The sequence below is a fragment of the Mobula hypostoma genome, chromosome 19, assembly GCF_963921235.1.
Source record: "Mobula hypostoma chromosome 19, sMobHyp1.1, whole genome shotgun sequence".
NCBI classification, from domain to species: Eukaryota; Metazoa; Chordata; class Chondrichthyes; order Myliobatiformes; family Myliobatidae; genus Mobula; species Mobula hypostoma.
In genome coordinates, this window is record NC_086115.1 from 51,034,761 (window position 1) to 51,058,291 (window position 23,531).

Sequence of the window (23,531 nt, forward strand, 5' to 3'; positions counted from 1 at the left end):
GATGGTAATAGTTTGCACACATCAGCACAATTCATGATAGACAAACACTCTTGTAAAGTAGAACCATCCAGGACTGAAAAGTATTGATTTGGATCCCACGGGCTCAGTTTTCTGGTAGAACATCTGTATGTGATAATCATGCTGGTGAGGCTAGGATACAGAAGTAAACTGCAATAGCCAATGGTGTCTGCATGTGATTTACTATGAATCATCTCACTGCCTCATCTTGTCTTAAGAAGAGATCTCGCTTGTGGGAACATGGTTTTAAGCAAACATCCAACCACCAATGCAACCAATCTGATGCCAGGCCCAGTTTCCCAAATGAGCTGAAGTGCTTTCTGTACAAAATCATGAACTTCTATTTTGTCCCGCAGTGAATAATTCCAGCCTCCAGAATTATGTTTACTCTTAAAGTATAATGCTTTTCAAAATAAGATATTTGCTTTGCGATTGCTGTTCCGCTGCTGGCCATTGCTGGATAGGGCTTTCAGTCATTCGTTATGAGCTGTGCTATATGACGTCCGTGATCACAGTCTTTCCACGACCATGATTGCTCTAGGCAAATTATTCTGCAGAAGTGGTTTGCCACTGCCTTCTTCGGGACAGTGTCTTTACAAGTCAGGTGATCCCAGTCATTATCAATACTCCTCAGAGATTGTGTGTCTGGTGCCAGTGGTCACATAACCAGGACTTGTGATGTGCACCAGATACTCATACGACCAGCCGCCGCCTGGTCCCGTGGCTTCACGTGACACTGATCTGGGGGCTAAACAGGTGCTACACCTTGTCCTAGGGTCAGTGGAGGGAAGAAGAGCCTTACACCTTGTTTGGTAAAGACATATCTCCACCTAGCCACCTGGATATAGCTTTACTGTGCATTGAATAAAGGCTACCATAAACTTACAGAAATTTTGCTTTGTTCATGTTCATGAAATGTGTCTGCCATTTGTTGCCAATTTCCAACTGATTCTGAACGAGTGGCTTGCCAAGGTTATTTCAGGGAGCGAAGAACCTGGAGGACAAACTGGAAAGAAAAGCCAGAGAACTAAAGCTCAACATCGCATGAGTGAACCGAATGTGGGTTCACTGCAATTTGAAAAAAATGTAGATGCTGTAAGGCCGAACTAAAAAAAGAGAAAAAGCTGGAAATACTTAACTGTTCCGGCTGCATCTGTGGAAAGAAAAATAAAGAGACTTTTCAGGTAGAAAACTTTATCTTTTATGGTAATCTGGAGATACATGTTCACCACTATTAATTTTTGAAATGTATTTCAGATTCATTTAATTAACTGATTTCTCAGTTGTCAGCGAGGAATTTGAATTTTTGCCTCAGGGTAATTAGGACAGGCTTCTGGATAGTAAGCCCAGAGTCTGAACAATTATCTGGCCACATCCCACAATGTGACCGTAATTAATATCACAATTAGATACAGTACACCCTTAGAGCAGGATCCATTTCATGAGCAAAAGCTGTTCCAGAAAAAGATGGTGAGGAAATTAATCTCTGGAGACTGCTGCTTTCCAAATGTTAACTGCAAGATATATAAAATAGTAACTTTGTATACACCGCCGATCTACCATTTCGAAAGCAAAATCGATTTCGTCAACTGGGCACTTTGTGAATATGCGCAGAATAGAAAATCCAATTCAAAAGATAGTTCAGATATGCAGTATTGAGACCACCCTTCCTATTTCAAATAATTGTTTTTGTGTGACAATGTGTGTTTTACAGGGCAGCGCCGCACTCGCTACGTTTAAACCTGCCCTCAGTTTATCTGTCGCAGAGAGAAAGTGCGAGGGTGTTCTAGCTCCCTACAACTCCCACCGATCAGCGAACACTCACCCCCTTCGCTCGCTGTCTCTACATTCGTGCGAGCTGAGTCAATCTGAACAATTCGCGTTCCCTCTCAGGCCACAGTTTCGGAAGCCGCTGGGTGCGGGTGCTGCAGGAATCTCGGTTTGAAACTGCCGCTACCTCTGAAAAAAATCGCGCAAAACTGCCCTGAAAGTGAGATATCTTTTTTTTTCAAATTTTAATTGCGCCCATTCTTTTTTTTCTCGCGCTTGTTTCTGGATTTGATACTTTTAGGAGCCACGTTGGCAAGGATCGCACTAAATTAAAAACAAAAGATGTTTTATCAGCCTTATGAAACGCACACATGGACCAACAAAGCAAATTGTTTTATCGGAGGTTTGAGAAGATGAAGAGGTGGTGCCGGCTGCCAAACCTCTTCTAAGGCAATATGCGTTCTGGTACTGCGTAAACAGATATGGTTCTGATTACTGTGTTTTCACGGAAACTGTGCAGCTCTCCGCAAAGCTCTGAGATCCCACTGTTGAAGTCACCTGCCAATACCCAGCCGAAACTCTCTGCTGGTTGCGTCAAGTCACATGGAGCTACTAAGTCCAAGTTCTGCGTATCGCCCGGCATGGAAAGTTTGTGAAAGTAAATGAGCAGGAGGGGATCGGTAGGCTGCCGGAGGATTGTGCTTGCCCACGTTTGTTTCGGTGGAGTCGGTGGTGAGTGGGTTGCCCCCTGCTACAAACAATGTTCCCTCTGACCAGTGGCTATTGCGTCGCAGTTCTGGGGATTTGCTCCTGGGGGTTAGTAACCTTCTCGGATGTTACCTGTGGGAACCCCGTGGAGGACCATGATTATTACCTGCAAGAGATCCTTTCCCGGGAACGACTGTACCGCCCCGAGGAGCGTGGAATCCCGGAGGTTCCCGTGGGAAGACACCCTAAGCCCAAGGGAAGGGTGAAGAAAGGAAAAGAGAAACCTGCAGTGGCGTTAGGTAAGGGGCGGCTCCTAACACAAATACAACGGGTTCGATTCCTGAACATTATGGTTTAGTGACTACATACATTCAGTACAATATGTGATTAAGAATGCTCAAATTTTAGAACTGCAATGCAGTATTTGAGAATTTTCATGTGAACATTAGAAAGTAAATGTGAGTGATTTAGTCATGATATAAAACCACGTGCAGAACCCGTTCAACGTATGGGGGGAAAAAGTTTTGTAAACAATGCCGATGGCTTTATCGAAGTTTCCAAGTGTTTCTGTTCGGTTCATTTAGTGTACAGGGCAATAAAACCAAAATATAGGATATAAAAACAAGTTTCTCTGTTTACTGCGCTCAAGACAAGTAGATATTTGTATTCATACAGCGGAAAAAACTCTAGTGCATCTTAGCTGAAATATAGTGTAGTTCTTGAAGGCTTTCACACGGTCATTTGGATTAGTAAATTTGGAGGGAGAGGTCGTGTGAATTTTTTATTGGAATGTTCGAACACTATGCAAGGTGTTGAATTCGCGCGGTTAAACTATCCCCTAAAACTATAGTAACTTTGAAAATTGCCATTTAATGTTTTATCATTCATTTACTGTCTTCATTTTCCAGTTAAAAATGGAAATAAAAAAACTGTGAAAGAGAAAAAGTCTAACGGCAAAACACCAAACAGCAGTCAGGAAAACTACAAGGTGTCGGGAAAAAAGATTGAGAGTAAGTACGAAGTCTTGAATATTACACTCTCTTAGCCAGCAACTTTACCAATGGAAGAAATTTCTTAATTTCTATCCACTTCCCAAAGCAGAGTTTTGAATATTTATTAGTTTGTCCGGTCTCATTTCCACTGAGCATGCGCAGCAAATTATCCGTCAACGCTCAGGAAGAATTTGCAAAGAATCTTTCTATTCACTTCCCAAAGCAGTATTTTGAATATTTATTAATTTGTTCTAGTCTCATTTCAATTGAGTATTTGCAGCAACTTATAGTCTACACTGAGGAAGAACTTGGAATTAATAAATGTTTGATTCGTGCCGGTGTAAGATCGCAGATCCTGCACTGGCTACTTGGGCAGAAAGGGAATTATTTAATGAAATGGTGCGTGGAAGAGGCCCTTCCGCCCTTGGAGCCGCGCCGCCCAGCAATCCCCCAGTTTAATGCTACCCTAATCACAGGACTCTTTACAATGACCAATTATCCACCGATGGTATTTGTTTGGACTGTGGGAGGAAACACAGTTTGCTACATGGAGAATGTACAGACTCCTTACAGACAGTGGCAGGATTTGAACTGGGGTCACCTGTGCTCTAAAGCATTGTACTAACTACTGAGGTAGATACCTCAGATCTCATACTGTATGTTATATAGGCATCCGTTAGTCTCAGGAGACCATGGATTTGTGCCTTGGAAGGTTTCCAGGGTGCAGGCCTGGGCAAAGTTGTATGGAAGACCAGCAGTTGCCCATGCTGCAAGTCTCCCCTCTCCACGCCACCGATGTTGTCCAAGGGAAGGGCATTAGTACCCATACAGCATGGCAACGGTGTGGTTGCAGAGCAATATGTGGTTAGATGCCTTGCTTAAGGACCCACACACGCTGACTCAGCCAAGGTTTGAACTAGCGACTCTCAAATCACTAGACGAATGCCTTAACCACTTGGCCACGTGCCAACACTGTGTATATTTTCTGTGAAATAGACTTCCCGACTTTATTACTGTATGTGATACTACTAGGTTACCGGATGATTTAAGTGTTTGCCATCATTAAAGTGGTACGCAGCATATAGATTTTCAATGCACCAAAATAGAGTAGGAAGCACTTTTGTGGCAGTTGATCACTGAATGCCCGCCCCTGGCCTATGCTGTTTATTCGACAGAGTTCCAACATGCCATGTGCGGATGGCTACCAGGCCCACTGCAGTACAATGCCTCTTCCTGTGCAAGTAGCCGGCCACTCTGACAAAATAGTTTTGACAGCCGGGAAGTCCTGTCCCCAGGCTCCTCAGCTGTCAGGGCTGTCATTGTAATTGTATCGTAGTGAATGATTTTGACATTTGCAAATATACAAGATCACTTTAGATTTGTAAAGACAATATTTTAAATATGTTACAGTTCTATAATGACAAAATTAAAAGTAAAATAACTAAACCAGACACACACTAAACAGTAAAATATTTAGATAATTTTTAATTAAAATAAAGAAAATGATCTTCTACTTCTCTGCAACATATTTTTCCCACTTGTGATTATGAGACCACTGTACTTGTGCCAACTTAATCTGGAGCAAGTACAGAGGACAGATTCCCCAGCTGGAGTGCTGAGACATCTCTGTAAGATGATATTGTTCTGGTGGGACTCCCTACACACTGGCATATGTTCAGGAAGAGCTCATCGACAAGCTTAAGCACAAGAAATTATGCAGATGCCCTTCCTCCTTCCCTCTCTCCCATGGTCTGCTCCACTTTCCTATCAGATTCCGTCTTCTTCAGCCCTTTCCAGCTTTCACCTCCCAACTTCTCACTTTATCACCTACCCACCTTCCCCTGGCTTCATCTGACACCTGCCAGCTTTAACTTCTTTCCCCCCCCCCCCCACTTCTTATTCTGGCTTCTTTCCCTGTCCTTTCCAGCCCTGATGAAGGGTGTCAGCCCGAAACATCGACTGTATTCCTCTTCAAAGATGCTGTTTGACCTGCTGGTCTACTCCAGCATTTTGTGTGTGTTGCTCATTGACAATCTGAACTGGTGGTAAATTCAGGTGGATCACTGAAGAAACTGTGCCCAATGGCCTGGTAGCATAGTGAATAGCACAACACATTATAGGTGACCTGGGTTCAATTCCCACTGTTGGTGTAAAGGAGTTTGTATGTTCCTCCTACAGTCCAAAGACATAGGTGCTTTTTTTAAATTAGTCATTGTAAAGTTGTCCCATAATTAGGGTAGTGATAAAAAATTGGGCAATTGCTGGGTGTTGTGGCTTGCGGGGCTGGATGCTACACGATGTATCTCAATCAATCAATAAGTAAATAACAGAACAGAAGTATTCTTTCTACTGCAGATCCTTAATTATTTTGCCATGTTGCATATATAATCATTAATTGTACGGTGCAATTTTTTATGTGATCAGTTTTGGTTTTAAATGAAGGAAAGCAATGCAGTAAATTCATGATTGAAATTTGCTATGATGTGTACCAGCATTGTTGGTTCATCTCACAGAAGCAAATAAATAACTTTGGCTTTACATTATCAGAAGTGTAATTAAACCCAGTTTCAGCAAACTTAGCAAAAATGTCCATGCGGATATTTCACCTCTAGACAACCTCTTAAGTTGTTTATTGTCGAAAAGGAACCAATTGTTCTATCAGCTGTTTACTGAAGTTAGTTTATTTGTAGATGCCAATGTGCAGAATTTCTTGATTATGTGTTTGCTTGGTGAGAGTGGAGCTGGCATATGGCCTTAAACCGCAGCATTGTTTAACTTAATAAAGTTATAATAGTGAATTTAAAACAACTGTCCAAGCCTTGAGCCTGCTGTACACTGAAAAAATTGTCAGCTTCATAATAAAATTCTTTGTCGCTCATTTTACCTGAAATTTGCAAAGGTTGGAAACAATTTTTGTGGCTGACTAGAATTTGACCAAAATGTTCATGAGAAGAATCTCAAAATTATTAATTATTAAGTGCATCAGTGCAAGTTTTACTTTGATTGAGCGTTACCTGGAAACAACCTATTTCTATCATGCATATGAACAGAATATTGTAACACTATATGCAGTGCCAGTATTAGGAACTTGGCTGCTCAAGATGAAGAATACATTCCCTATGGTTTTCACTATTCAAGTTCTCATTGCTCATGGGATTACTTTTTAACAATTATCATCACTGTTTCCTCTAAGTCGAGTGGACGTGTAGCCATGCAGTAACTGAAATGCTCCCACACACATAGCCTTCGTTGCCATGCAGCTGGAGTAAAGACAAATGAGAAAAAATTTACAAAATATGAAAGATTTTCATTGTTGTACTTATTTCATTCATCATCACATCATCATTAAGTGATATGTCATATGATGTGGGCGATCATAATTTTCTATCTGTCTTAACCATGATTGTTTTTGGCAGCTTATTTCATTATACCCTTCAATTAATAAATAAAGTTGAAAAAATGTGATTTTTTTCAATCTTCATTCTAAATTTTCATTGTATGCATATTACAAAAGAAAAATATAAAGTGCCACACAGTTTTCAAGCCCCATAAAAATTTCCTGCTCAGAACAAAGATTGATCCACACAGCTTTAAGTAAAATTAGAGGGAATGCTGGTTACAATTGCCTAATTTGTGATACAGCTAATTTATGTGAAATTAAGTTAGCTTAGTTCCAGTGTTCCACATTGTGGATAGAAGAAGTGATTTTTGCACATTGACCTCAAGTTTTTACCATTTGTGATTCAATGGCATGGAAAATGCAGCAGCTTTCCATATTGGGTAAAGCTATGGCTCAGTGGTTTTTGAACCAGTAAAAGCTTTGAGCCAGGCAGCCTGCTATTGGGAAGAGCCCAAGGTTTTGGTAAGCATTTTGAGTGAAGAAATGCAATCACATTGCAACACCCATCAAAGCTGCTGGTGAACGCAGCAGGCCAGGCAGCATCTCTAGGAAGAGGTACAGTCGACGTTTCGGGCCGAGACCCTTCGTCAGGACTAACTGAAGGAAGAGCTAGTAAGAGATTTGAAAGTGGGAAGGGGAGGGGGAGATCCAGAATGATAGGAGAAGACAGGAGGGGGAGGGATGGAGCCAAGAGCTGGGCAAGTGATTGGCAAAGGGGATATGAGAGGATCACGGGACAGGAGGCCCAGGGCGAAAGACAAGGGGGGGGGACCCAGAGGATGGGCAAGGGGTATAGTCAGAGGGACAGAGGGAGAAAAAAAAGGAGAGTGAGAAAATAAATAACGGATGGGGTATGGGGGGAGGTGGGGTTGTCCAGCTCTTGGCTCCATCCCTCCCCCTCCTGTCTTCTCCTATCATTTTGGACCGCTAATGCCCCACCTCCCCCTCGTATCCCATCCGGTATTTACTTTTATACACACATTCTTTCTCTCACTCTCCTTTTTCTCCCTCTGTCCCTCTGACTATACCCCTTGCCCATCCTCTGGGTCCCCCCTCCTTGTCTTTCGCCCTGGGCCTCCTGTCCCATGATCCTCTCATATCCCCTTTGCCAATCACCTGTCCAGCTCTTGGCTTCATCCCTCCCCCTCCTGTCTTCTCCTATCATTTTGGATCTCCCCCTCCCCCTCCCACTTTCAAACCTCTTACTAACTCTTCCTTCAGTTAGTCCTGACGAAGGGTCTCAGCCTGAAACATCGACTGCACCACTTCCTAGAGATGCTGCCTGGCCTCCTGTGTTCACCAGCAACTTTGATGTGTGTTGCTTGAATTTCCAGCATCTGCAGAATTCCTGTTGTTTGCAATCACGTTGCATTTGTCTGAGTAGTTTATTGGCAAGTTTTGTTTTCACATATGTGATGATAAATTTCTTGGTCTGGTGAGATGATAATGGAAACAAAACAAAGTATGGTACTTTCATGTCTCCATTCTGAACTTCAAAATTCAACTATCCTAATTAATTCTGGTATAAACCTCCTTTGGGTGGCGGGTGGAGATACATCTCTACCAAAGGAAGTGTAAGGTGCTGCTTCTCTCTGCTGGCCTGCAGGTTACCCTTAGGCAAGGTGTAGCACCTGCTTAGCCCCCGATCAGAGTCATGTGAAGCCATGAGATCAGGTGGATGAGCAATTGGTGCATATCACATATCCTGGTTATGTGGCAACTGACACCAGGCAGACAAACTCTGAAGAGTATTGATAATGGCTGGGATCACCCGTCTTGTAAGGATAATGCCTAGAAGAAGGCAATGGCAAACCACTTCTGTAGAAAATTTGACAAGAACAATCATGGTCAAAAAGACCATAACCACCCATGTCATTTGCCACGGCACATAATGATGATGATGATTAAGCTCCGTCCTCACTTTACCACTGTTCCTCGTGATTTAATTCTGGTGTTAGTCGGGGTTATCTATGTAGGTATGTTCTCTTAGGTAAATGACAAGATCTGGAAGCAATGTAGGATTTGGAATGGGCAAATATTGCTGATGTAAATATTAAAATTGGTGACATTTTGTTTAACACCTTACTTTTTAAATATTTGTTGTCCCAGTTAGTGCCAGGTAGATTGAAAAGGTGAGTTGTTTTGAATGACTCGTGCTCTCCAAGTTCATGGTCAGTGGTGAGATGCCCTTGCGCATGATGGCCAATGAGAAATGACAGTAATCAGTTTCCGTGGATCGCTTAAGGGCAGCTACTAAATCTTCTTGGAAATTCCATACTAGTTGGCATCTACAGAGGAAAATATTGGCGGTTAATGCAGAGCTGACTACACTTCTTCTCAAATTGTGGCCCATCTATTTCACCAGGCTCTGATGGCAAGCTGTTAACGTGTTTCTTTGGGACTTTTCCATGATAAATATTAACTGCTGGCACAGAAAGCAGGGCTTAGAGTTGTGCTGTGCAAGTAAGACTTGTGGTCTTGAGCTGAATGAAGATCATAATGAGTACGGCTGTGTGACTACGTGTGGAGATGTGAATGTGCATGCATTAACTGAAACCCTTTGTAACTTTTGTGGTTAAAAAATGTTATTTTTTTAGCAGAGTCCCATTTTACTACTGAGTTGATTTTGGATTTGAATCATTTAAAAAAATGCACTTTCATATTGACATATAAATCATTTGGTATGCATTCAACATCACTGACTAAACGTTAATATTTTTCATTTAATTGCTCATCACAGATCTTCACAATCAATGCAAAACTAAAAATCCAGTCTCGGGATATGGCTGTTACTAGAAAAGCTGTTTCCCAAACCCCAGTTGACAGGAGGTATTGGGTCTTTCCTTTGAACCTTGGTTTGAAAAAATTAAAACTATCAATACTCTCTTCAGAGGGCAGTTAAGAGTTAACATTTAGGAGAAGATGCTGGAGTTAAATTTAAGTCAAATATATCTTCTACTGTTATCAGAACTTCTGTCGGGGTGAACAAAAACGAAAGTGCTTGAAAGTTAATTATATAAAGTTCCCCATCTTATATTTTATTAATTAATTTACTGCATGCAACATAGGCTGATAGGGCCAATACTTAATCTTATTAGAGGGTTGGTTACATTAGCACATCATTAATCCAAAAGGCCTGCTTTAATAATTAGGAGTGTGATTTCACATTTCATGCCAGTTGTGTAATTTAAATTCAGTTAATTAAATAATATAACAATTTAGAAAATCTGGCCTTAGTAACAGTAACCATGAGACTATCAGACTGTTCAGAGAACCCAATTGGTTCACTAATGCCCTTCAGGGTATAAAGTGTGGTACCCTAAAATAATTTGGATCATCTGTGTCTTCAGTGCAACAACAATGTGGTTGAATGGCCAATAAAGCACCAAACCAGCCTGTTACACAATCTTCTTCTTCATGTGCCTTGTGCGTTACACGCTTGGGTGATCATGGCTTTCCACATTGAATGATCCCATGCAGCGTCAATGATGTCTCGCACACTTAGATCTGTTAGTTCTTTCACAGTGTCCATATATTTTCTTCTTTGCCTTCCTCTTCCGTGTTTCCCAGGCATACGGCCGTGTAAGGCATTCTATTTCTCCCTTTCTGATGACATGTCCCAGGAATTTAAGTTTCCTGTAATTTAATGTTCTCATTAAAGATCTTTTTGTATGGGGACGTTGGAGTACTGTCTCATTAAGTTACCCTATCTCTATATGATATTTTCAGCATTCTTCTAAGAAACCACATTTCTGTTGCTTCAAGTTTCTTTGAAATTCTGGTGTTACAGTCTGTGTTTCAGAAGCGTACAGCAAGATTGACCAGATGTAACGTTTTAGTAGCCTAAGCCTTGTTGTCATAGAAATGTATCTGTTGGTAAAAATGGGTTTCATTTTTTGGAAGTTGGTTTTGGCAATGGCAATTTTTCTTTTTATTTCTACTTTAATTCTAGCGTCTTGTGATATAAAGCTACCAAGGTAATTAAAGCTGGTCTTTTGTTCAATCTCTTGGTTACCGATGTACAATTGGCAGTTGGGAGTATCCTGCTGTTTTGATATTACCATACATTTGGTTTTTTTACAGTTGACAGTTAGACTAAAATCTGCACTTGTTTGTACTACTTTGTCTAGGAGGATTTGTAGGTCTTCTGCAGCACTTGCTATTAGGGTGGTATCGTCTGCATATCTTACATTGTTGATGTTAACACCTCCAATTTTTATCCCATCTAGGTCTTCTATTTCTCTGAGAATCATTTCACTATAGATATTAAATAATTCCGGTGAGGCAACGCATCCCTGTCTAACTCCTCTTTGAATTTTAGTCCAACTGCTTATATTATCATCAATTTTTACCCACCGTTGTTTGTTTCCAATATAAATTTTGAAGCAGTTGTTGGTCCCTTCCATCAATGTTTAGTTTAGCGAGAATTTGAAATAATTTTTCATGTTGCACTTTGTCGAATGCTTTAGGGAAATCAATAAAACATAAAAAGACATCATTTTGATATTCAATTGCCCTTTCTGAAAGCATTCGTAGTATGAAAATTGCGTTCCTAGTTCCTCTATCCTAATAAATCCATATTGTAGTTTAGAAGTTTCTGGCCTTAACTTGTTTTTAATTCGACTCAACAATTCTCAACAAAATCTTTATTATGTGACTCATAAGTCTGATTGTTCTTTAATTTTCGCAGTCAATATTTCCAGGGATTTTTGGCAGAGTTATAAATACTGATTTCAAGAGATCGTCAGGCAATACACCAGACTTATATATGCCATTAAACAATTCAAAAAGAATATCTATGCCCAGATCTTCTAGGGCTTGTATCACTTCCACTGAAATTTCATCAGGTCCAATGGCTTTACTACTTTTCATACTTTTCATTGTTTTAGTTATTTCTTCTTTGGTAACAGGAGGGCCAGAATCAGGGTATTTAATATCTGGGGGTTCCCCTCTATTATCCTCAAACAGCTGCTCTATATACTGAATCCACCTCTCACATACTTTATCTGGATCTGTTAGTATGGATCCATCTGCTGATTTTATGCATCCTGTAGAGGAGGTTTTCTTAATTCCAGTAAATTCCTTAATTTTCTTGTGCATTTCTTTGCTATTGTTAATATGGCCTTCTACTTCATTGCATCTTTGATTCAGCCACTCTTCCTTTGCAATATTGCACAATTGTCTGGTCTGTCTGTCCGGCTCTCTGTATTGTACTTCGTTATTCTTCACTAACCTTCTTTGTTCCATCAGATCTAGAATTTCCTGGGTTACCCACCCCTAGCTGGTGTGTTGGATTTCTTGTACTGGGATTATCTCTCTGCTGATTGCTGTATAGCATATTTAAATCTGTCCCAAATAGGTGTTGTTACGTTTACATTGAGGTGTTCTTCTACAGCTGTCTTGAATTGTTGCTTAAGTATGTTATCTTTTTTATGTTCTGCCAACAAATACTTCTTTCTCATTTTTCCATGTTTCAGTTTCTTTAATTTTGGTTTAATGGTAGCTATTACTGGATGGTGATCTGAACCACAGTTTGCTCCTGGGTAGGCTTTAGAATTTGTGATATTAATTCTAAAGCATTTATTGATGGTAATGAAATCTATTTGATTCCTTGTTCTATCTCCAGGGCTAATCTAAGTACGCAATCTACGTGGATGGTTTTTATACCAAGTATTGGTGATCACTTGGTAGTTTCTGACACACTTCGGTGTCCAACTTTGGTGTTAAGATCTCCCATGACTAGTTTTATATCCTGAGATTTACATTGCTCATAAGCACTGTCGAGATCTTCATAGAACTTGTTGATATCCTCTTCATCTGCATCTAAGCCCTACGTGAAGGCAGACTTGTCTTGGGTGGTAGAAGCTATATAATTGCTATTGGTATTTCCAGATATTTAGTCAGGACCTAACCACCCACCCCATACACCTTTGCTACACAATAACGTAACATTTAAACAGAAAAACAATGGAACTGGACAAATCAACTAGCATTGATCTATGCAATGATTTGTACATATTAAAACGACAACAGGCCGTGCTTACAAAGTTCTACTCATTGAAACTCATGTCTAAGTTAGTAGAACTGTTCCACAGATTAGACAGCAGCATGTTTTACGCACAAAATCATAACTTACAGATAACATGCCAAAAGCCTGCAACATCTGCCCGGGGTATGTCCTGTCTGACATGTAGGACAGACTCACCAGAAGCAATTGCACAGAAGGATGTGGGTAGGAGGGAGTAGCCATGTGTCCCTCAACATTATTTCCATAATCAATAAGTCTAATAAAATGCCGGGAAGGAACTCAACTCCAGATTATCCCCTGATATTTTCCTCAGCTGATGAATTAATGCTGCTATAAATTCAGAATCAGAATCAGGTTTAATATCACTGGCATATGTCGTGAAATTTGTGTTGCGGTGGCAGTACAGTACAATACATAAAAAATCTATAACTTAAAATATATATAAATTACATAAGTAGTGCAAAAAGCAAAAATAATCAGATTGTGTTCATAAACATGAGAAATTCTGCAGATACTGGAAATCCAAACAACAAATACAAAGTAATGGAGGAAATTAGCAGGTCAGGCAGCATCAATGGATGACAGATGAGAGGAGAAGATGGTGGCGTGATGCAGCTCGCAGCGGCCACTCCGGTGGTGATGTCTGTTATCTGTCAAGTAGGGTGCCGTGCACAATCCTGTTTTGATGGAGGCAGATGTGAGAGCATGGAGGAACATCTGGTGAAACTTCTGACATGCCTGCTTCGCTGCTGCTGCTACTGTGTGGTTCGAAATCTCCGGAGGGGAAGGCCCCGAGTCCTCGGCTTTGCTTGTTGCTCGGCCGCTGGGGTGGGGTCGAAGCGCTCAGCAGAGGATGGTGCTTGGAGAGGCTGTGTCGAAGGGCTGGTCGGAGGCTTGAAGTTTTCGGACGGACTCAGAGTCCGCTGCAGTCGGGTGCTTCCAATGGTGCTGCGTCGGCAAGTTTGCGGCGCTTGGAGGTTCATAGCAGGGAGAGTTTCTCCCTTCTACCGTCTGCGTGAGATGATGAGGTTATCGGGACTTTGAGACTTTTTCTTACAGTGTCCATGGTCTGCTCTTTATCAAATTACTGTATTGCTTTGCGCTGTTGTAACTATATGTTATAATTATATGGTTTTGTCAATTTTAGTCTTGGTTTGTCCTGTGTTTCTTGTGATATTATTCTGGAGGAACATTGTATCATTTTTTAATGCATGCATTTCTAAATGACAATAAATGAGGACTGAGTGTCCTCATAATCTAATCTAATCTAAAGAAGGGTCTCAGTTTGAAACATTGACTGTTTACTCTTTTCCATTTTGTGTGTGTTGCCAGGTAGTATTCATGTTGTTTTGCGGCAGCAGTGCAATGCAATGCAATATATAATAATAAAAAATTTATAGGTTACAATAAGGAATACGGTGGATTCTGGTTAACTGGGACACAGTACACTTTGGTTTAATTAAGTGGCTGCCTCAATTAGTTGAAATTCCATGGAAATAGTTAAAAGGTATAAAAATGACAGCTATCATTTAATGGAGTAATAATGAAATACAGAACAAATTAGAACACTATCAATACTTCCACAGTATTATAAAGCTGTGTATTAGTTTCTAATAGTTATTGATGGAGGAATTCACTTGCCATGTTCTTTTGATTGGCTTTTAATGAACAAAGTCATCACAGACATCTTGTGCCGATAACGGACTGCCTTCATATACAATGTTGTCGACCATTGCATCCTCCATTTTCATTGTAATGTTCAAGATGAAAATTGATACCTTCATAATTCCTAACTTGTTCAAGGAGTGAAATCATTTGATTTTCACTCCTGGCCGTTTCTGGCATCTCTAAGCCTGAGTGCTTGAAACTGCAGTGAGCAAAACAGCCCTGAATTGTCTTAGTGCTTAATTCTCGTCTGCTATCACTGTGAAAAATCACCGCTTTTTAAACACAAATACACACAAGTGATATTATTTGAAAACTGATCGCTCGAAGCACGGTGCACTGTCTAACGGCCACACAAGTGCATGTGACTGACGCTAGTTAGAAATTGAGTGGCAACAGTCTCCTGCCCCACTGCCCCAATTAAAGGACATACTGGCCCAAATAAACAAAGCGAAGCCAGGCTATTTTTTTGATTTAGTTTTTGTTCTTTAAGAAAACAGCTGCCTCAATTAACTGATGGCCCAATTAACCAGAATATATATATAATTAAATTAAATCTGTAGCGCACGAAGAAAGCAAAAGTGGAAAATAAAATAGTGAGGCATTGTAAATGGGTTCAATATCTTATTAGAAATCTGATGGCAGAAGGGAAGAAGCTGTTCCTAAAATGTAGAGTATGTCTTCAGGCTCATGTACCTCCTTCTTTAATGGTTGTAATAAGAAGAGAGCATGTCTTGGGTGACAACATCTGTGAGTAACAAGGACACAGAATGTACTTGAATGGGGAACATCAAGGTCTATGACAGAGATTTGCAGTAATAGCAAAACAAACCTAATCCTGCGTGATCGAGTTGCCAGTTCAGCTCTGCATCAGATGGTAAGCAAACCAATACAAGAAACCAGCTAGATGTTGATCTCACCTTCTGCAAATACCTATGTTCAAGACAGCATGAATTGCAGTGACCACTGCACACTCCTCATGAAGACACCGTCTATCGTGTAGTGCAGCATTATGATTGTCCTAAATGGGATCGGTAGAACAGTTGTGCTGCTCAGAACTAGGGCTACTTGGGTATCTGTAGAACACACCTTTGTTTCACTTTCCCCAATGATAGTCAGACAGACTTTGCAGAGAAAGGGGAGCTTCTGTCATGTCTGATTCTAAACCTTTGCACAATGCCTGCAGGTTTTCCCCACTTTACACGTGTTACAAATTAACTGTCTTTGAATTTCCTACATGCATTACTGAACTCTGAACTCACATTGCTGTGTGATTAGCCAAGCTGAGAGAAGAATGTTTTTTTCTGCCCTGTTATTCCACTATTTCTGCTGAGTTTTGTAACTCAAATAGAAAAGTGACATTAGTTACTTGATCTTTGGGTCTTGCATTGTACAGTGACCGTGACAGTACACCATGAGTCACTAGATGTCTCCAATTAAGGTACGAATGATTTAATGTTAAGACTGCTTGCCCTTTGCAGATGATTACATATAATAGGTCCTCATGACACAGCACTAAAATGTCCAGAATGATTCCAAATATTCAATTGCTTTTTAACTAAATGCTGCTAATACAAAAGATATACAGTGATGAGAGATTTACAGATGGTAATGGATTACTGCAAGTAAAGATGTATACAAACCAAGGTAAAAATTTCAAGAGTATATAATGGCAAACAAATCTGAAGCCTGTGCCAACAGAAGGGTTGTTTATAACATTTAAATGCTGGACAAATTCCTCCTGTTTTGATGGAAGACAAGTAAAGAGTGGAAACAATTCAGTTTGATGCTTCACAGAGCTGATTCTTTTAGCTGCTAGCATGAATATTACTGTTGGACTGTTTTAATCTAGCCTCGACACTCCAGTTTGGCTTTCTGTGCCTTTCTTGCATTTGGCTGAGCACCTTTGGAGGTCTGAGATACACCTTGGGCAAGGTGTAGCACCTGTTTAGCGCCTCCTCACCAAACAGGGCTACCTAAAGCAATAGGAGGAGGTGGTGAATGATCGATGAGCAAATGGTGCTGTTACGTACCCCGTAACTGGGTTGCCAAACCAGCAGAAATGGACCACTTAGTTGGAGTCTGGATTACTGGAACTAAGGAAGTTTTATTAAAGAAATAAGTAACACAGTACTCTAATAGTAAGGATATAAATGCAACAGGTTAGCAATGATAAAACACGTACACAGAACTAGGATAACAGGATCAATCAAGCTCTATCACAGTCTAGGGGTAAAATGATCAGTCTCAAGTGACGCAGAGTTCAGTTCAGCTGAGTACAGTTCGCAGTAATCGCTGTTGTGCCGTTGGGGGGGGGGGAGAGAGAGAAAGAGAGAGAGACAGAGAGAGAGAGAGAGAGAGAGAGAGAGAGAGAGAGAGCGAATGATGATATTCAAGTTGGATTCAAACAGACCTTTGATATTCCTCGCAGTTAGCTTTCGGGCGAGCCCTTTGTAATGTCTTCTGAGGTCACCGACTGTGACCCCTCTGTTCCGGATACGATCGTTCTTCTGCGGTGAACCCGGCACCCAGGCAAGGGCGGACACACACACCAGGTTCCCGCCGATCGTACCTTTCCACCCTGTGCGTCTATGGTGGGTCCTGCGACCAGACCTCCAAAACTCCCACCAACTTGTGGGGGGGGGGGGGCACAACGCACTTCCAGGGTCTTGTTATCTCGTGGTGTCGTGGTGTGTCGCTTGCCTTAGCGAACCTGTTCCTTTTATCCCCCTGCTGGGGTATCGCCTGTCCATCAAACTTCAAACAGTTCAGGTTCAAAGCAACCGGTCTGACAATACTCGGAACTGTGTCTCTTTTCGTTAATCTCTCTCGTCTCTCATATTAGCATTTTGAATATTTCCCCATTGTCTCTCTTATCGGCATCAATCTTCTGATAACTTGGTCTTTTGTCACACCCCTACCCTTCAAAGGATTTTTACCGGGGTAAAAATTATAGGCATGAATACACTATTAGATACACACAAATATACATGTTCATCAGCTATTTGGCTAATACAGAGAACTTTATGTTGTCAACCCTTGACAGACAGTCAGCAATCACATTTTCCGTTCCTTTATATGTGTTATTTTAATACTCCTCTAAGACCAGGCTCCAACTTAGCAGGCTTCATAGTGGCCAAAAACACTAATGAGTTGTGATCAGTGTAACTTCTCAGTGGTTTTCGTCCCAGACACAGATAACAAGGGTCGTCCCACACCAACTTAGCATTCTTTGGTAAGGGCTTAGTAAGAGGGTGGGTAATATCCGCAAAGTTTTTGTTTTGCAAAACTTCCGATAGTACCCCACCATCTCCAAGAACCTTCTCAGGGCTCTCTTGTCTGTCGGGGTGGGGACTTCAGAGATAGCCCACACCTTAGCTTGCATTGGAGCCAGCTGCCCCTGTCCTACCACAAATCCCAGATAAGTGTCCTTCGCGTGGCCGAATTCACATTTTGCGAGATTCACTGTCAGGCTGGCTTCAAACAGCCGCTTAAACAGTGCCACACTGTGCTCCTCCCACGTGTCACTCCAGACCACTACATCGCCAATATACGCTTCTGGGTTCTTTAGACCTTTTGTCACTGAATTAATCATCTTCTGGAAGGTCTGTGGGGCATTTTTCATGCCAAAAGGTAAAACATTATACTCGTATAAACCGGAGGGAGTGACAAATGCTGAGATTTCTCTAGCTCGGTCGGTTAAAGGAACACACCAGTACCCTTTCAGCAAATCGATCTTTGTGATGTACTTAGCTCTCCCCACTTTATCGATGCAATTGTCTACCCTTGGGATGGGGTAAGCATCAGTTTTTGAGATGGTGTTCACCTTTCTGTAATCTGTACAGAATCGGATGCTCCCATCAGCCTTCGGGACAACCACACAGGGGACGCCCATTCTGACTTGGATGGCCTAATAATATCTGTGGCTAGCATGTGCTCAATCTCTTTCTCCACTAGCTTGCCTTTCTCCAAGTTCATCCTGTAGGGGTGCTGTTTAATAGGCTGATCTGATGTAACAACAACATCATGCACCGTCCCTTTGCATCGCCTCGGGACATCGGGACATACATCTGCGTGCCGGTTAATTAGCTTTATCAATGGCCCGCTTCGTTCGGGGGTTAGGTGAGAGACCTTATCAGCAAAATTAGCCAAAACAATAGAGATCTCCAGTCGGGTCGGCACCATATTCATCTTTTCAAGATGGGTTTTCCCCGTATCATTCGACACCCCAGTCTCATTAATTTTCGTGATAACACCAACCAGATTTGCTTTCTGATCGTGGTAAGCTTTTAACATGTTAATGTGTACCAACTGTGTGGGTTTACGCCTGTCCGGCGTTTTGATAACATAATTCAAAGGGTCTATCTTTTTAATTACCTTGTACGGACTGTGGAATCTTGCCTGGAGGGGGTTGGCTACCATTGGGAACAGAACTAAGACCCGATCGCCCACTTGGAACACTTGTTTGTGGGCACGCCTATCATACCATGGTTTCATTTTAGTTTGGGTGTGTCGCAGATTTTCTTTGGCAAGGTCACAGATCCTTTCAAGCCTCTCACGAAATTTTAAAACATAATCAATCACATTAACTTGGAGTGCCGGACTGGACCATTGCTCTTTCAGTAAGGTCAGGGGTCCTCTGGGCCGATGACCGAAGACGAGCTCGAATGGGCTGAACCCCAATGACTCTTGAACCATGTCCCTCATGGCAAATAACAAGAGGGGCAAAGCATCATCCCAGCCCCGAGCATTCTCTTGACAGTAAATTTTAATCATGGTCTTTAATGTGGCGTGGAATTGTTCCAACGCCCCTTGGGACTCCGGGTGGTACACGGAGGCCAAAATCTGCTTTGCTCCCATCTCATCCAACATCCGTTGGAATGTGTGAGATGTGAAGACACTCCCCTGATCTGACTGGATTTCCCTGGGCAGCCCCACCGTAGTGAAAAATTTCACAAGCGCCTTTACCACTGCGGGAGCCTTCACGCTTTCCAGGGGCACAGCCTCCGGAAACCTGGTGGCGGCGCACATCATAGTCATCACATACTCCTGCCCACTCGCAGTTCTGGGCAGGGGACCGACAAAATCCACAATTATTCGGGAGAAAGGTTCCCCGAAAGCGGGTATCGGTCGAAGAGGCGCTTTAGGCAGGAGCTGACTTGGCTTCCCTACTACCTGACATAAATAACATCGCCTACAATATTCAACAATATCTTTCCTCATGTTCGGCCAGTAAAACTCTTTCATAATTCTGTCGACTGTCTTCCTCACCCCAAAATGTCCACCGAGGGGTACCTTGTGGGCCAGGTTAAAAATCTCGCCCCTATAAATTTTTGGCACTACCACCTGGTGTACAACTCCCCATTCCTCATCTGCGGACACGGTACGTGGTCTCCATTTCCTCATTAGCACTCCCTCCTTCACATAATAGCCTACTGGCTCCCTTTTTAATTCTGCTTCAGAGAGAGCTGTCTCTGCCAAAACCATCAGCTCCTCGTCTCACTCCTGTGCCTGTGTCAAGTCCTTCCTTGCTAATGCTAAGTCTGTCTCAACTCCCTCACTTCCTCCTGTTTCACTATGCTCCTTCTTTTCACTTTCTAACCCCCCCGGTACAAGGCTGGTAGAAACATCTCAGCAAAATCTATATCAGCTTCGGCAGCCTTTCTGGACGTACGCCGAGTCACTGCGCAAATGGGATAAACCTGTGAGTCCATGGGCGGAGCCTCAGTGCTGGCAGGCTGGCTTGTCAATCTTACTGCTGGGTACACCTCTCCGCCGGCAAGGTCATTACCGAGTAAGACCTCCACATCTTTCATCGGTAGTTCGGGCCTCACCCCGATCATGACCGGTCCGGAGACCAAGTCGCTTTGTAGGTGTATCTGGTGCAAAGGTACTGCTTCAGTCCCTTTCCCAATGCTTTTTATCACACTGACCTCCATAGTCTGAGTCTCTGAACTGAAGTCTAAAACACACCTTAAGATCAGTGACTGACAAGCTCCCGTGTCTCTCCAGATCTGTACTGGAACTGGGTTTAACCCCTCCTTCACCGACACCAATCCGGCCGAGATAAACCTCTTGCGCCCTTCCTGAACTTTATCAGACCTCTTCTCCCCTAGCGGTTTGTTACCAGCTCAATACAGCCAGACGGAACCGCCGTTTTTCCTTTCCTCGTCTCCTTCTCTTGGGCAAAGCACCTTGACGCAAAGTGTCGGGCTTTCCCACAATTATAGCATACGACCCCAGGAGACTTCCTACCAAATTGCTCCCGGTCTACCTTATCCTTCTCACTAGTCCCCGGCTTACTTTCTGACTTTTCAGGGCGGACTCTCCCCGCCGTCCTGACTACCCTTCTGGTAGCCTTTACTCGGGGTAAACTTCGTTTTATGTGTCAACGCATACTCATCCGCTAACTTAGCAGTTGCGGCTTAAGTGTTTGCCTCTTTCTCATCTGGGTAGGGTCTCATACCTTCAGGGACACAACCTTTAAACTGCTCAATCAGGATGGGCTGCAGCAGTCTGTCATAATCCCCATTGACCCCTTTCGAGGCGCACCAATGCTCACAATATGTCTGCAGCTCACGGGCAAACACTAAATACGTGCGGCCCCACTGCTTCCTCGCATTCCGGAACCTCTGCCGGTATGCCTCCGGGACCAACTCATAAATCCTGAGTATGGCTTCTTTCACCACCTCATACCTCTGGGCATCTTCCGCGGACAAAGCCGAGTAAGCTTGTTGGGCTTTTCCTTTAAGTACACTCTGAAGCAAAACAGCCCACTTATCCCTCGGCCAGTCCTGACTTGCAGCAACTTTTTCAAAATGGAGAAAGTACCGATCAACATCGGTCTCGTCAAATGGGGAAACCAGCCTAACCTCCTGGGTCGCCCGGAACCCTCCACCTTCGGCATGGGCCCCTGCGCTGCCGTCATCTTTAACCTCTCCAGCTCAAATTCCCTTTCCCTCTGTTTCTCTCTCGCTTCTCGTTCTAACTGCTTGTCACTCTCTTCTCGCTCCAACTGCCTGTTCCTCTCTTCTCGCTACAACTGTTTGTCCCTCTCTTCTCATTCCAACTGATTGTCCCTCTCTTCTCGCTCCAACTGCCTCTCTCTCTCTTGCCGTTCTAACTGCTTCTCTCTCTCTTGCCATTCTAACTGTTTCTCTTCGTGTTCTAGCTGCCATACCTGGAACTCGTGCTTGAGTCTCAATTTTTCAATCCGCACTTGTACTGCGTCTCCACCAGGTTTTCCAATAGATATCACCTCCAGCTCCCCTTGGGGAAACACACCTTTAGACACATAATGCTCTATGATAGCTCTGTGCGTCTCCTCTCTCCTCATTGTCGACTTCCCCTTAAGAAGATTCAACCGTTTGGCCACAGCTGACAGTTCTGCTTTCCTGGCATCCTCTAATGCCTCCAAGGTCGGTGCCTTTAGAAATTCCTCAATCTCCATTTCTGCTGTTTGCCTTTTCTTTCTTTCGGGAATTTTAACCCAATCAATTTACCCCGTCCCAAATTTAGCGTTCAAAATCCCGGATGAGAACCCCACTTATGTTACGTACCCCGTAACTGGGTTGCCAAACCAGCAGAAATGGACACTTAGTTGGAGTCTAGATTACTGGAACTAAGAAAGTTTTATTAAAGAAATAAGTAACACAGTACTCTAATAGTAAGGATATAAATGCAACAGGTTAGCAAGGATAAAACACACATGTACACAGAACTAGGATAATAGGATCAATCAAGCTCTATCGCAGTCTAAGGGTAAAATGATCAGTCTCAAGTGACGCAGAGTTCAGTTCAGTTTAGTTCAGTTTGCAGTAATTGCTGTTGTGCCATTGGGGAGAGAGAGAGCGCGCGAATGATGATATGCAAATCGGATTCAAACAGACCTTTGATATTCCTGGCAGTTAGCTTTCGGGCGAGCCCTTGTAATGTCTTCTGAGGTCACCGACTGTGTCCCCTCTGTTCCGGATACGATCGTTCTTCTGCGGTGAATCCGGCACCCAGGCAAGGGCGGACACACACACCAGGTTCCCGCTGATCGTACCTTTCCACCCTGTGCGTCTATGGTCAGTCCCGCGACCAGACCTCCAAAACTTCCACCAACTTGTTGGGGGGGGCACAACGCACTTCCAGGGTCTTGTTATCTCGTGGTGTCGTGGTGTGTCGTGGTGTGTATCTTGCCTTAGTGAACCTGTTCCTTTTATCCCCCTGCTGGGGTATCGCCTGTCCATCAAACTTCAAACAGTTCAGGTTCAAAGCAACCAGTCTGACAATACTCGGAACTGTGTCTCTTTTCGTTAATCTCTCTCGTCTCTCATATTAGCATTTTGAATGTTTCCCCATTGTCTCTCTTATCGGCATCAATCTTCTGATAACTTGGTCTTTTGTCACAGTGCATATCACAAGTCCTGGTTATGTGACCTCTGACACCAGGTGGATAATCTCTGAAGAGTATTGATAATGGCTGGGCTTACCCATCTTGTAAAGACACTGGCTAGATGAAGATAATGCCAAACCACTTATGTAGAAAAAATTGCTAAGAAAATTAATGGACCAAGACAATGATCACCCATGTCATACAACATGGCACATAATGATGGTGACAATGATCATAGAAGCAATAGAAGCAGAGAAGCAATGATTTGGCTGCAGTTCCATCGGTATAGGAGGCATAAACTTGATGGACTGAATAGCCTAATTGGTCGGGAAATTCAGAACATGTTAATATGACGATTATGTTATTAAAGCAGTTATGACACAAGTATATTGCAAGAAATTTTGGGTCTGACTTGTACTGGTGCTCCACCTCAACCATCCATACTTCTCCAACTCCTCTTCAGCCCCCAGTTTGTTAGGACATTAGAACTGAATATTCATCTTTTAGAAATAAGACCAGAATTTTTTTTTACTGTTCCCTGTGCAGTACACTCAGCAGGCTAAACAGTTC

General features: G+C 42.6%; 1 protein-coding gene across 1 annotated transcript in view; it reads left to right on the forward strand.

The window, feature by feature from the left end:
- Nucleotides 1-2,084: 2,084 nt before the first annotated feature.
- Nucleotides 2,085-23,531, forward strand: part of LOC134359034 (inactive carboxypeptidase-like protein X2) — a 231,333-nt gene continuing 209,886 nt past the window's right edge. The window contains exons 1-2 of the mRNA XM_063071868.1: nucleotides 2,085-2,795; nucleotides 3,405-3,506. Of these exons, the coding sequence (XP_062927938.1) occupies nucleotides 2,549-2,795; nucleotides 3,405-3,506 (349 nt within the window). The 5' untranslated portion in view covers nucleotides 2,085-2,548. The remainder of the gene's footprint in view (nucleotides 2,796-3,404; nucleotides 3,507-23,531) is intronic.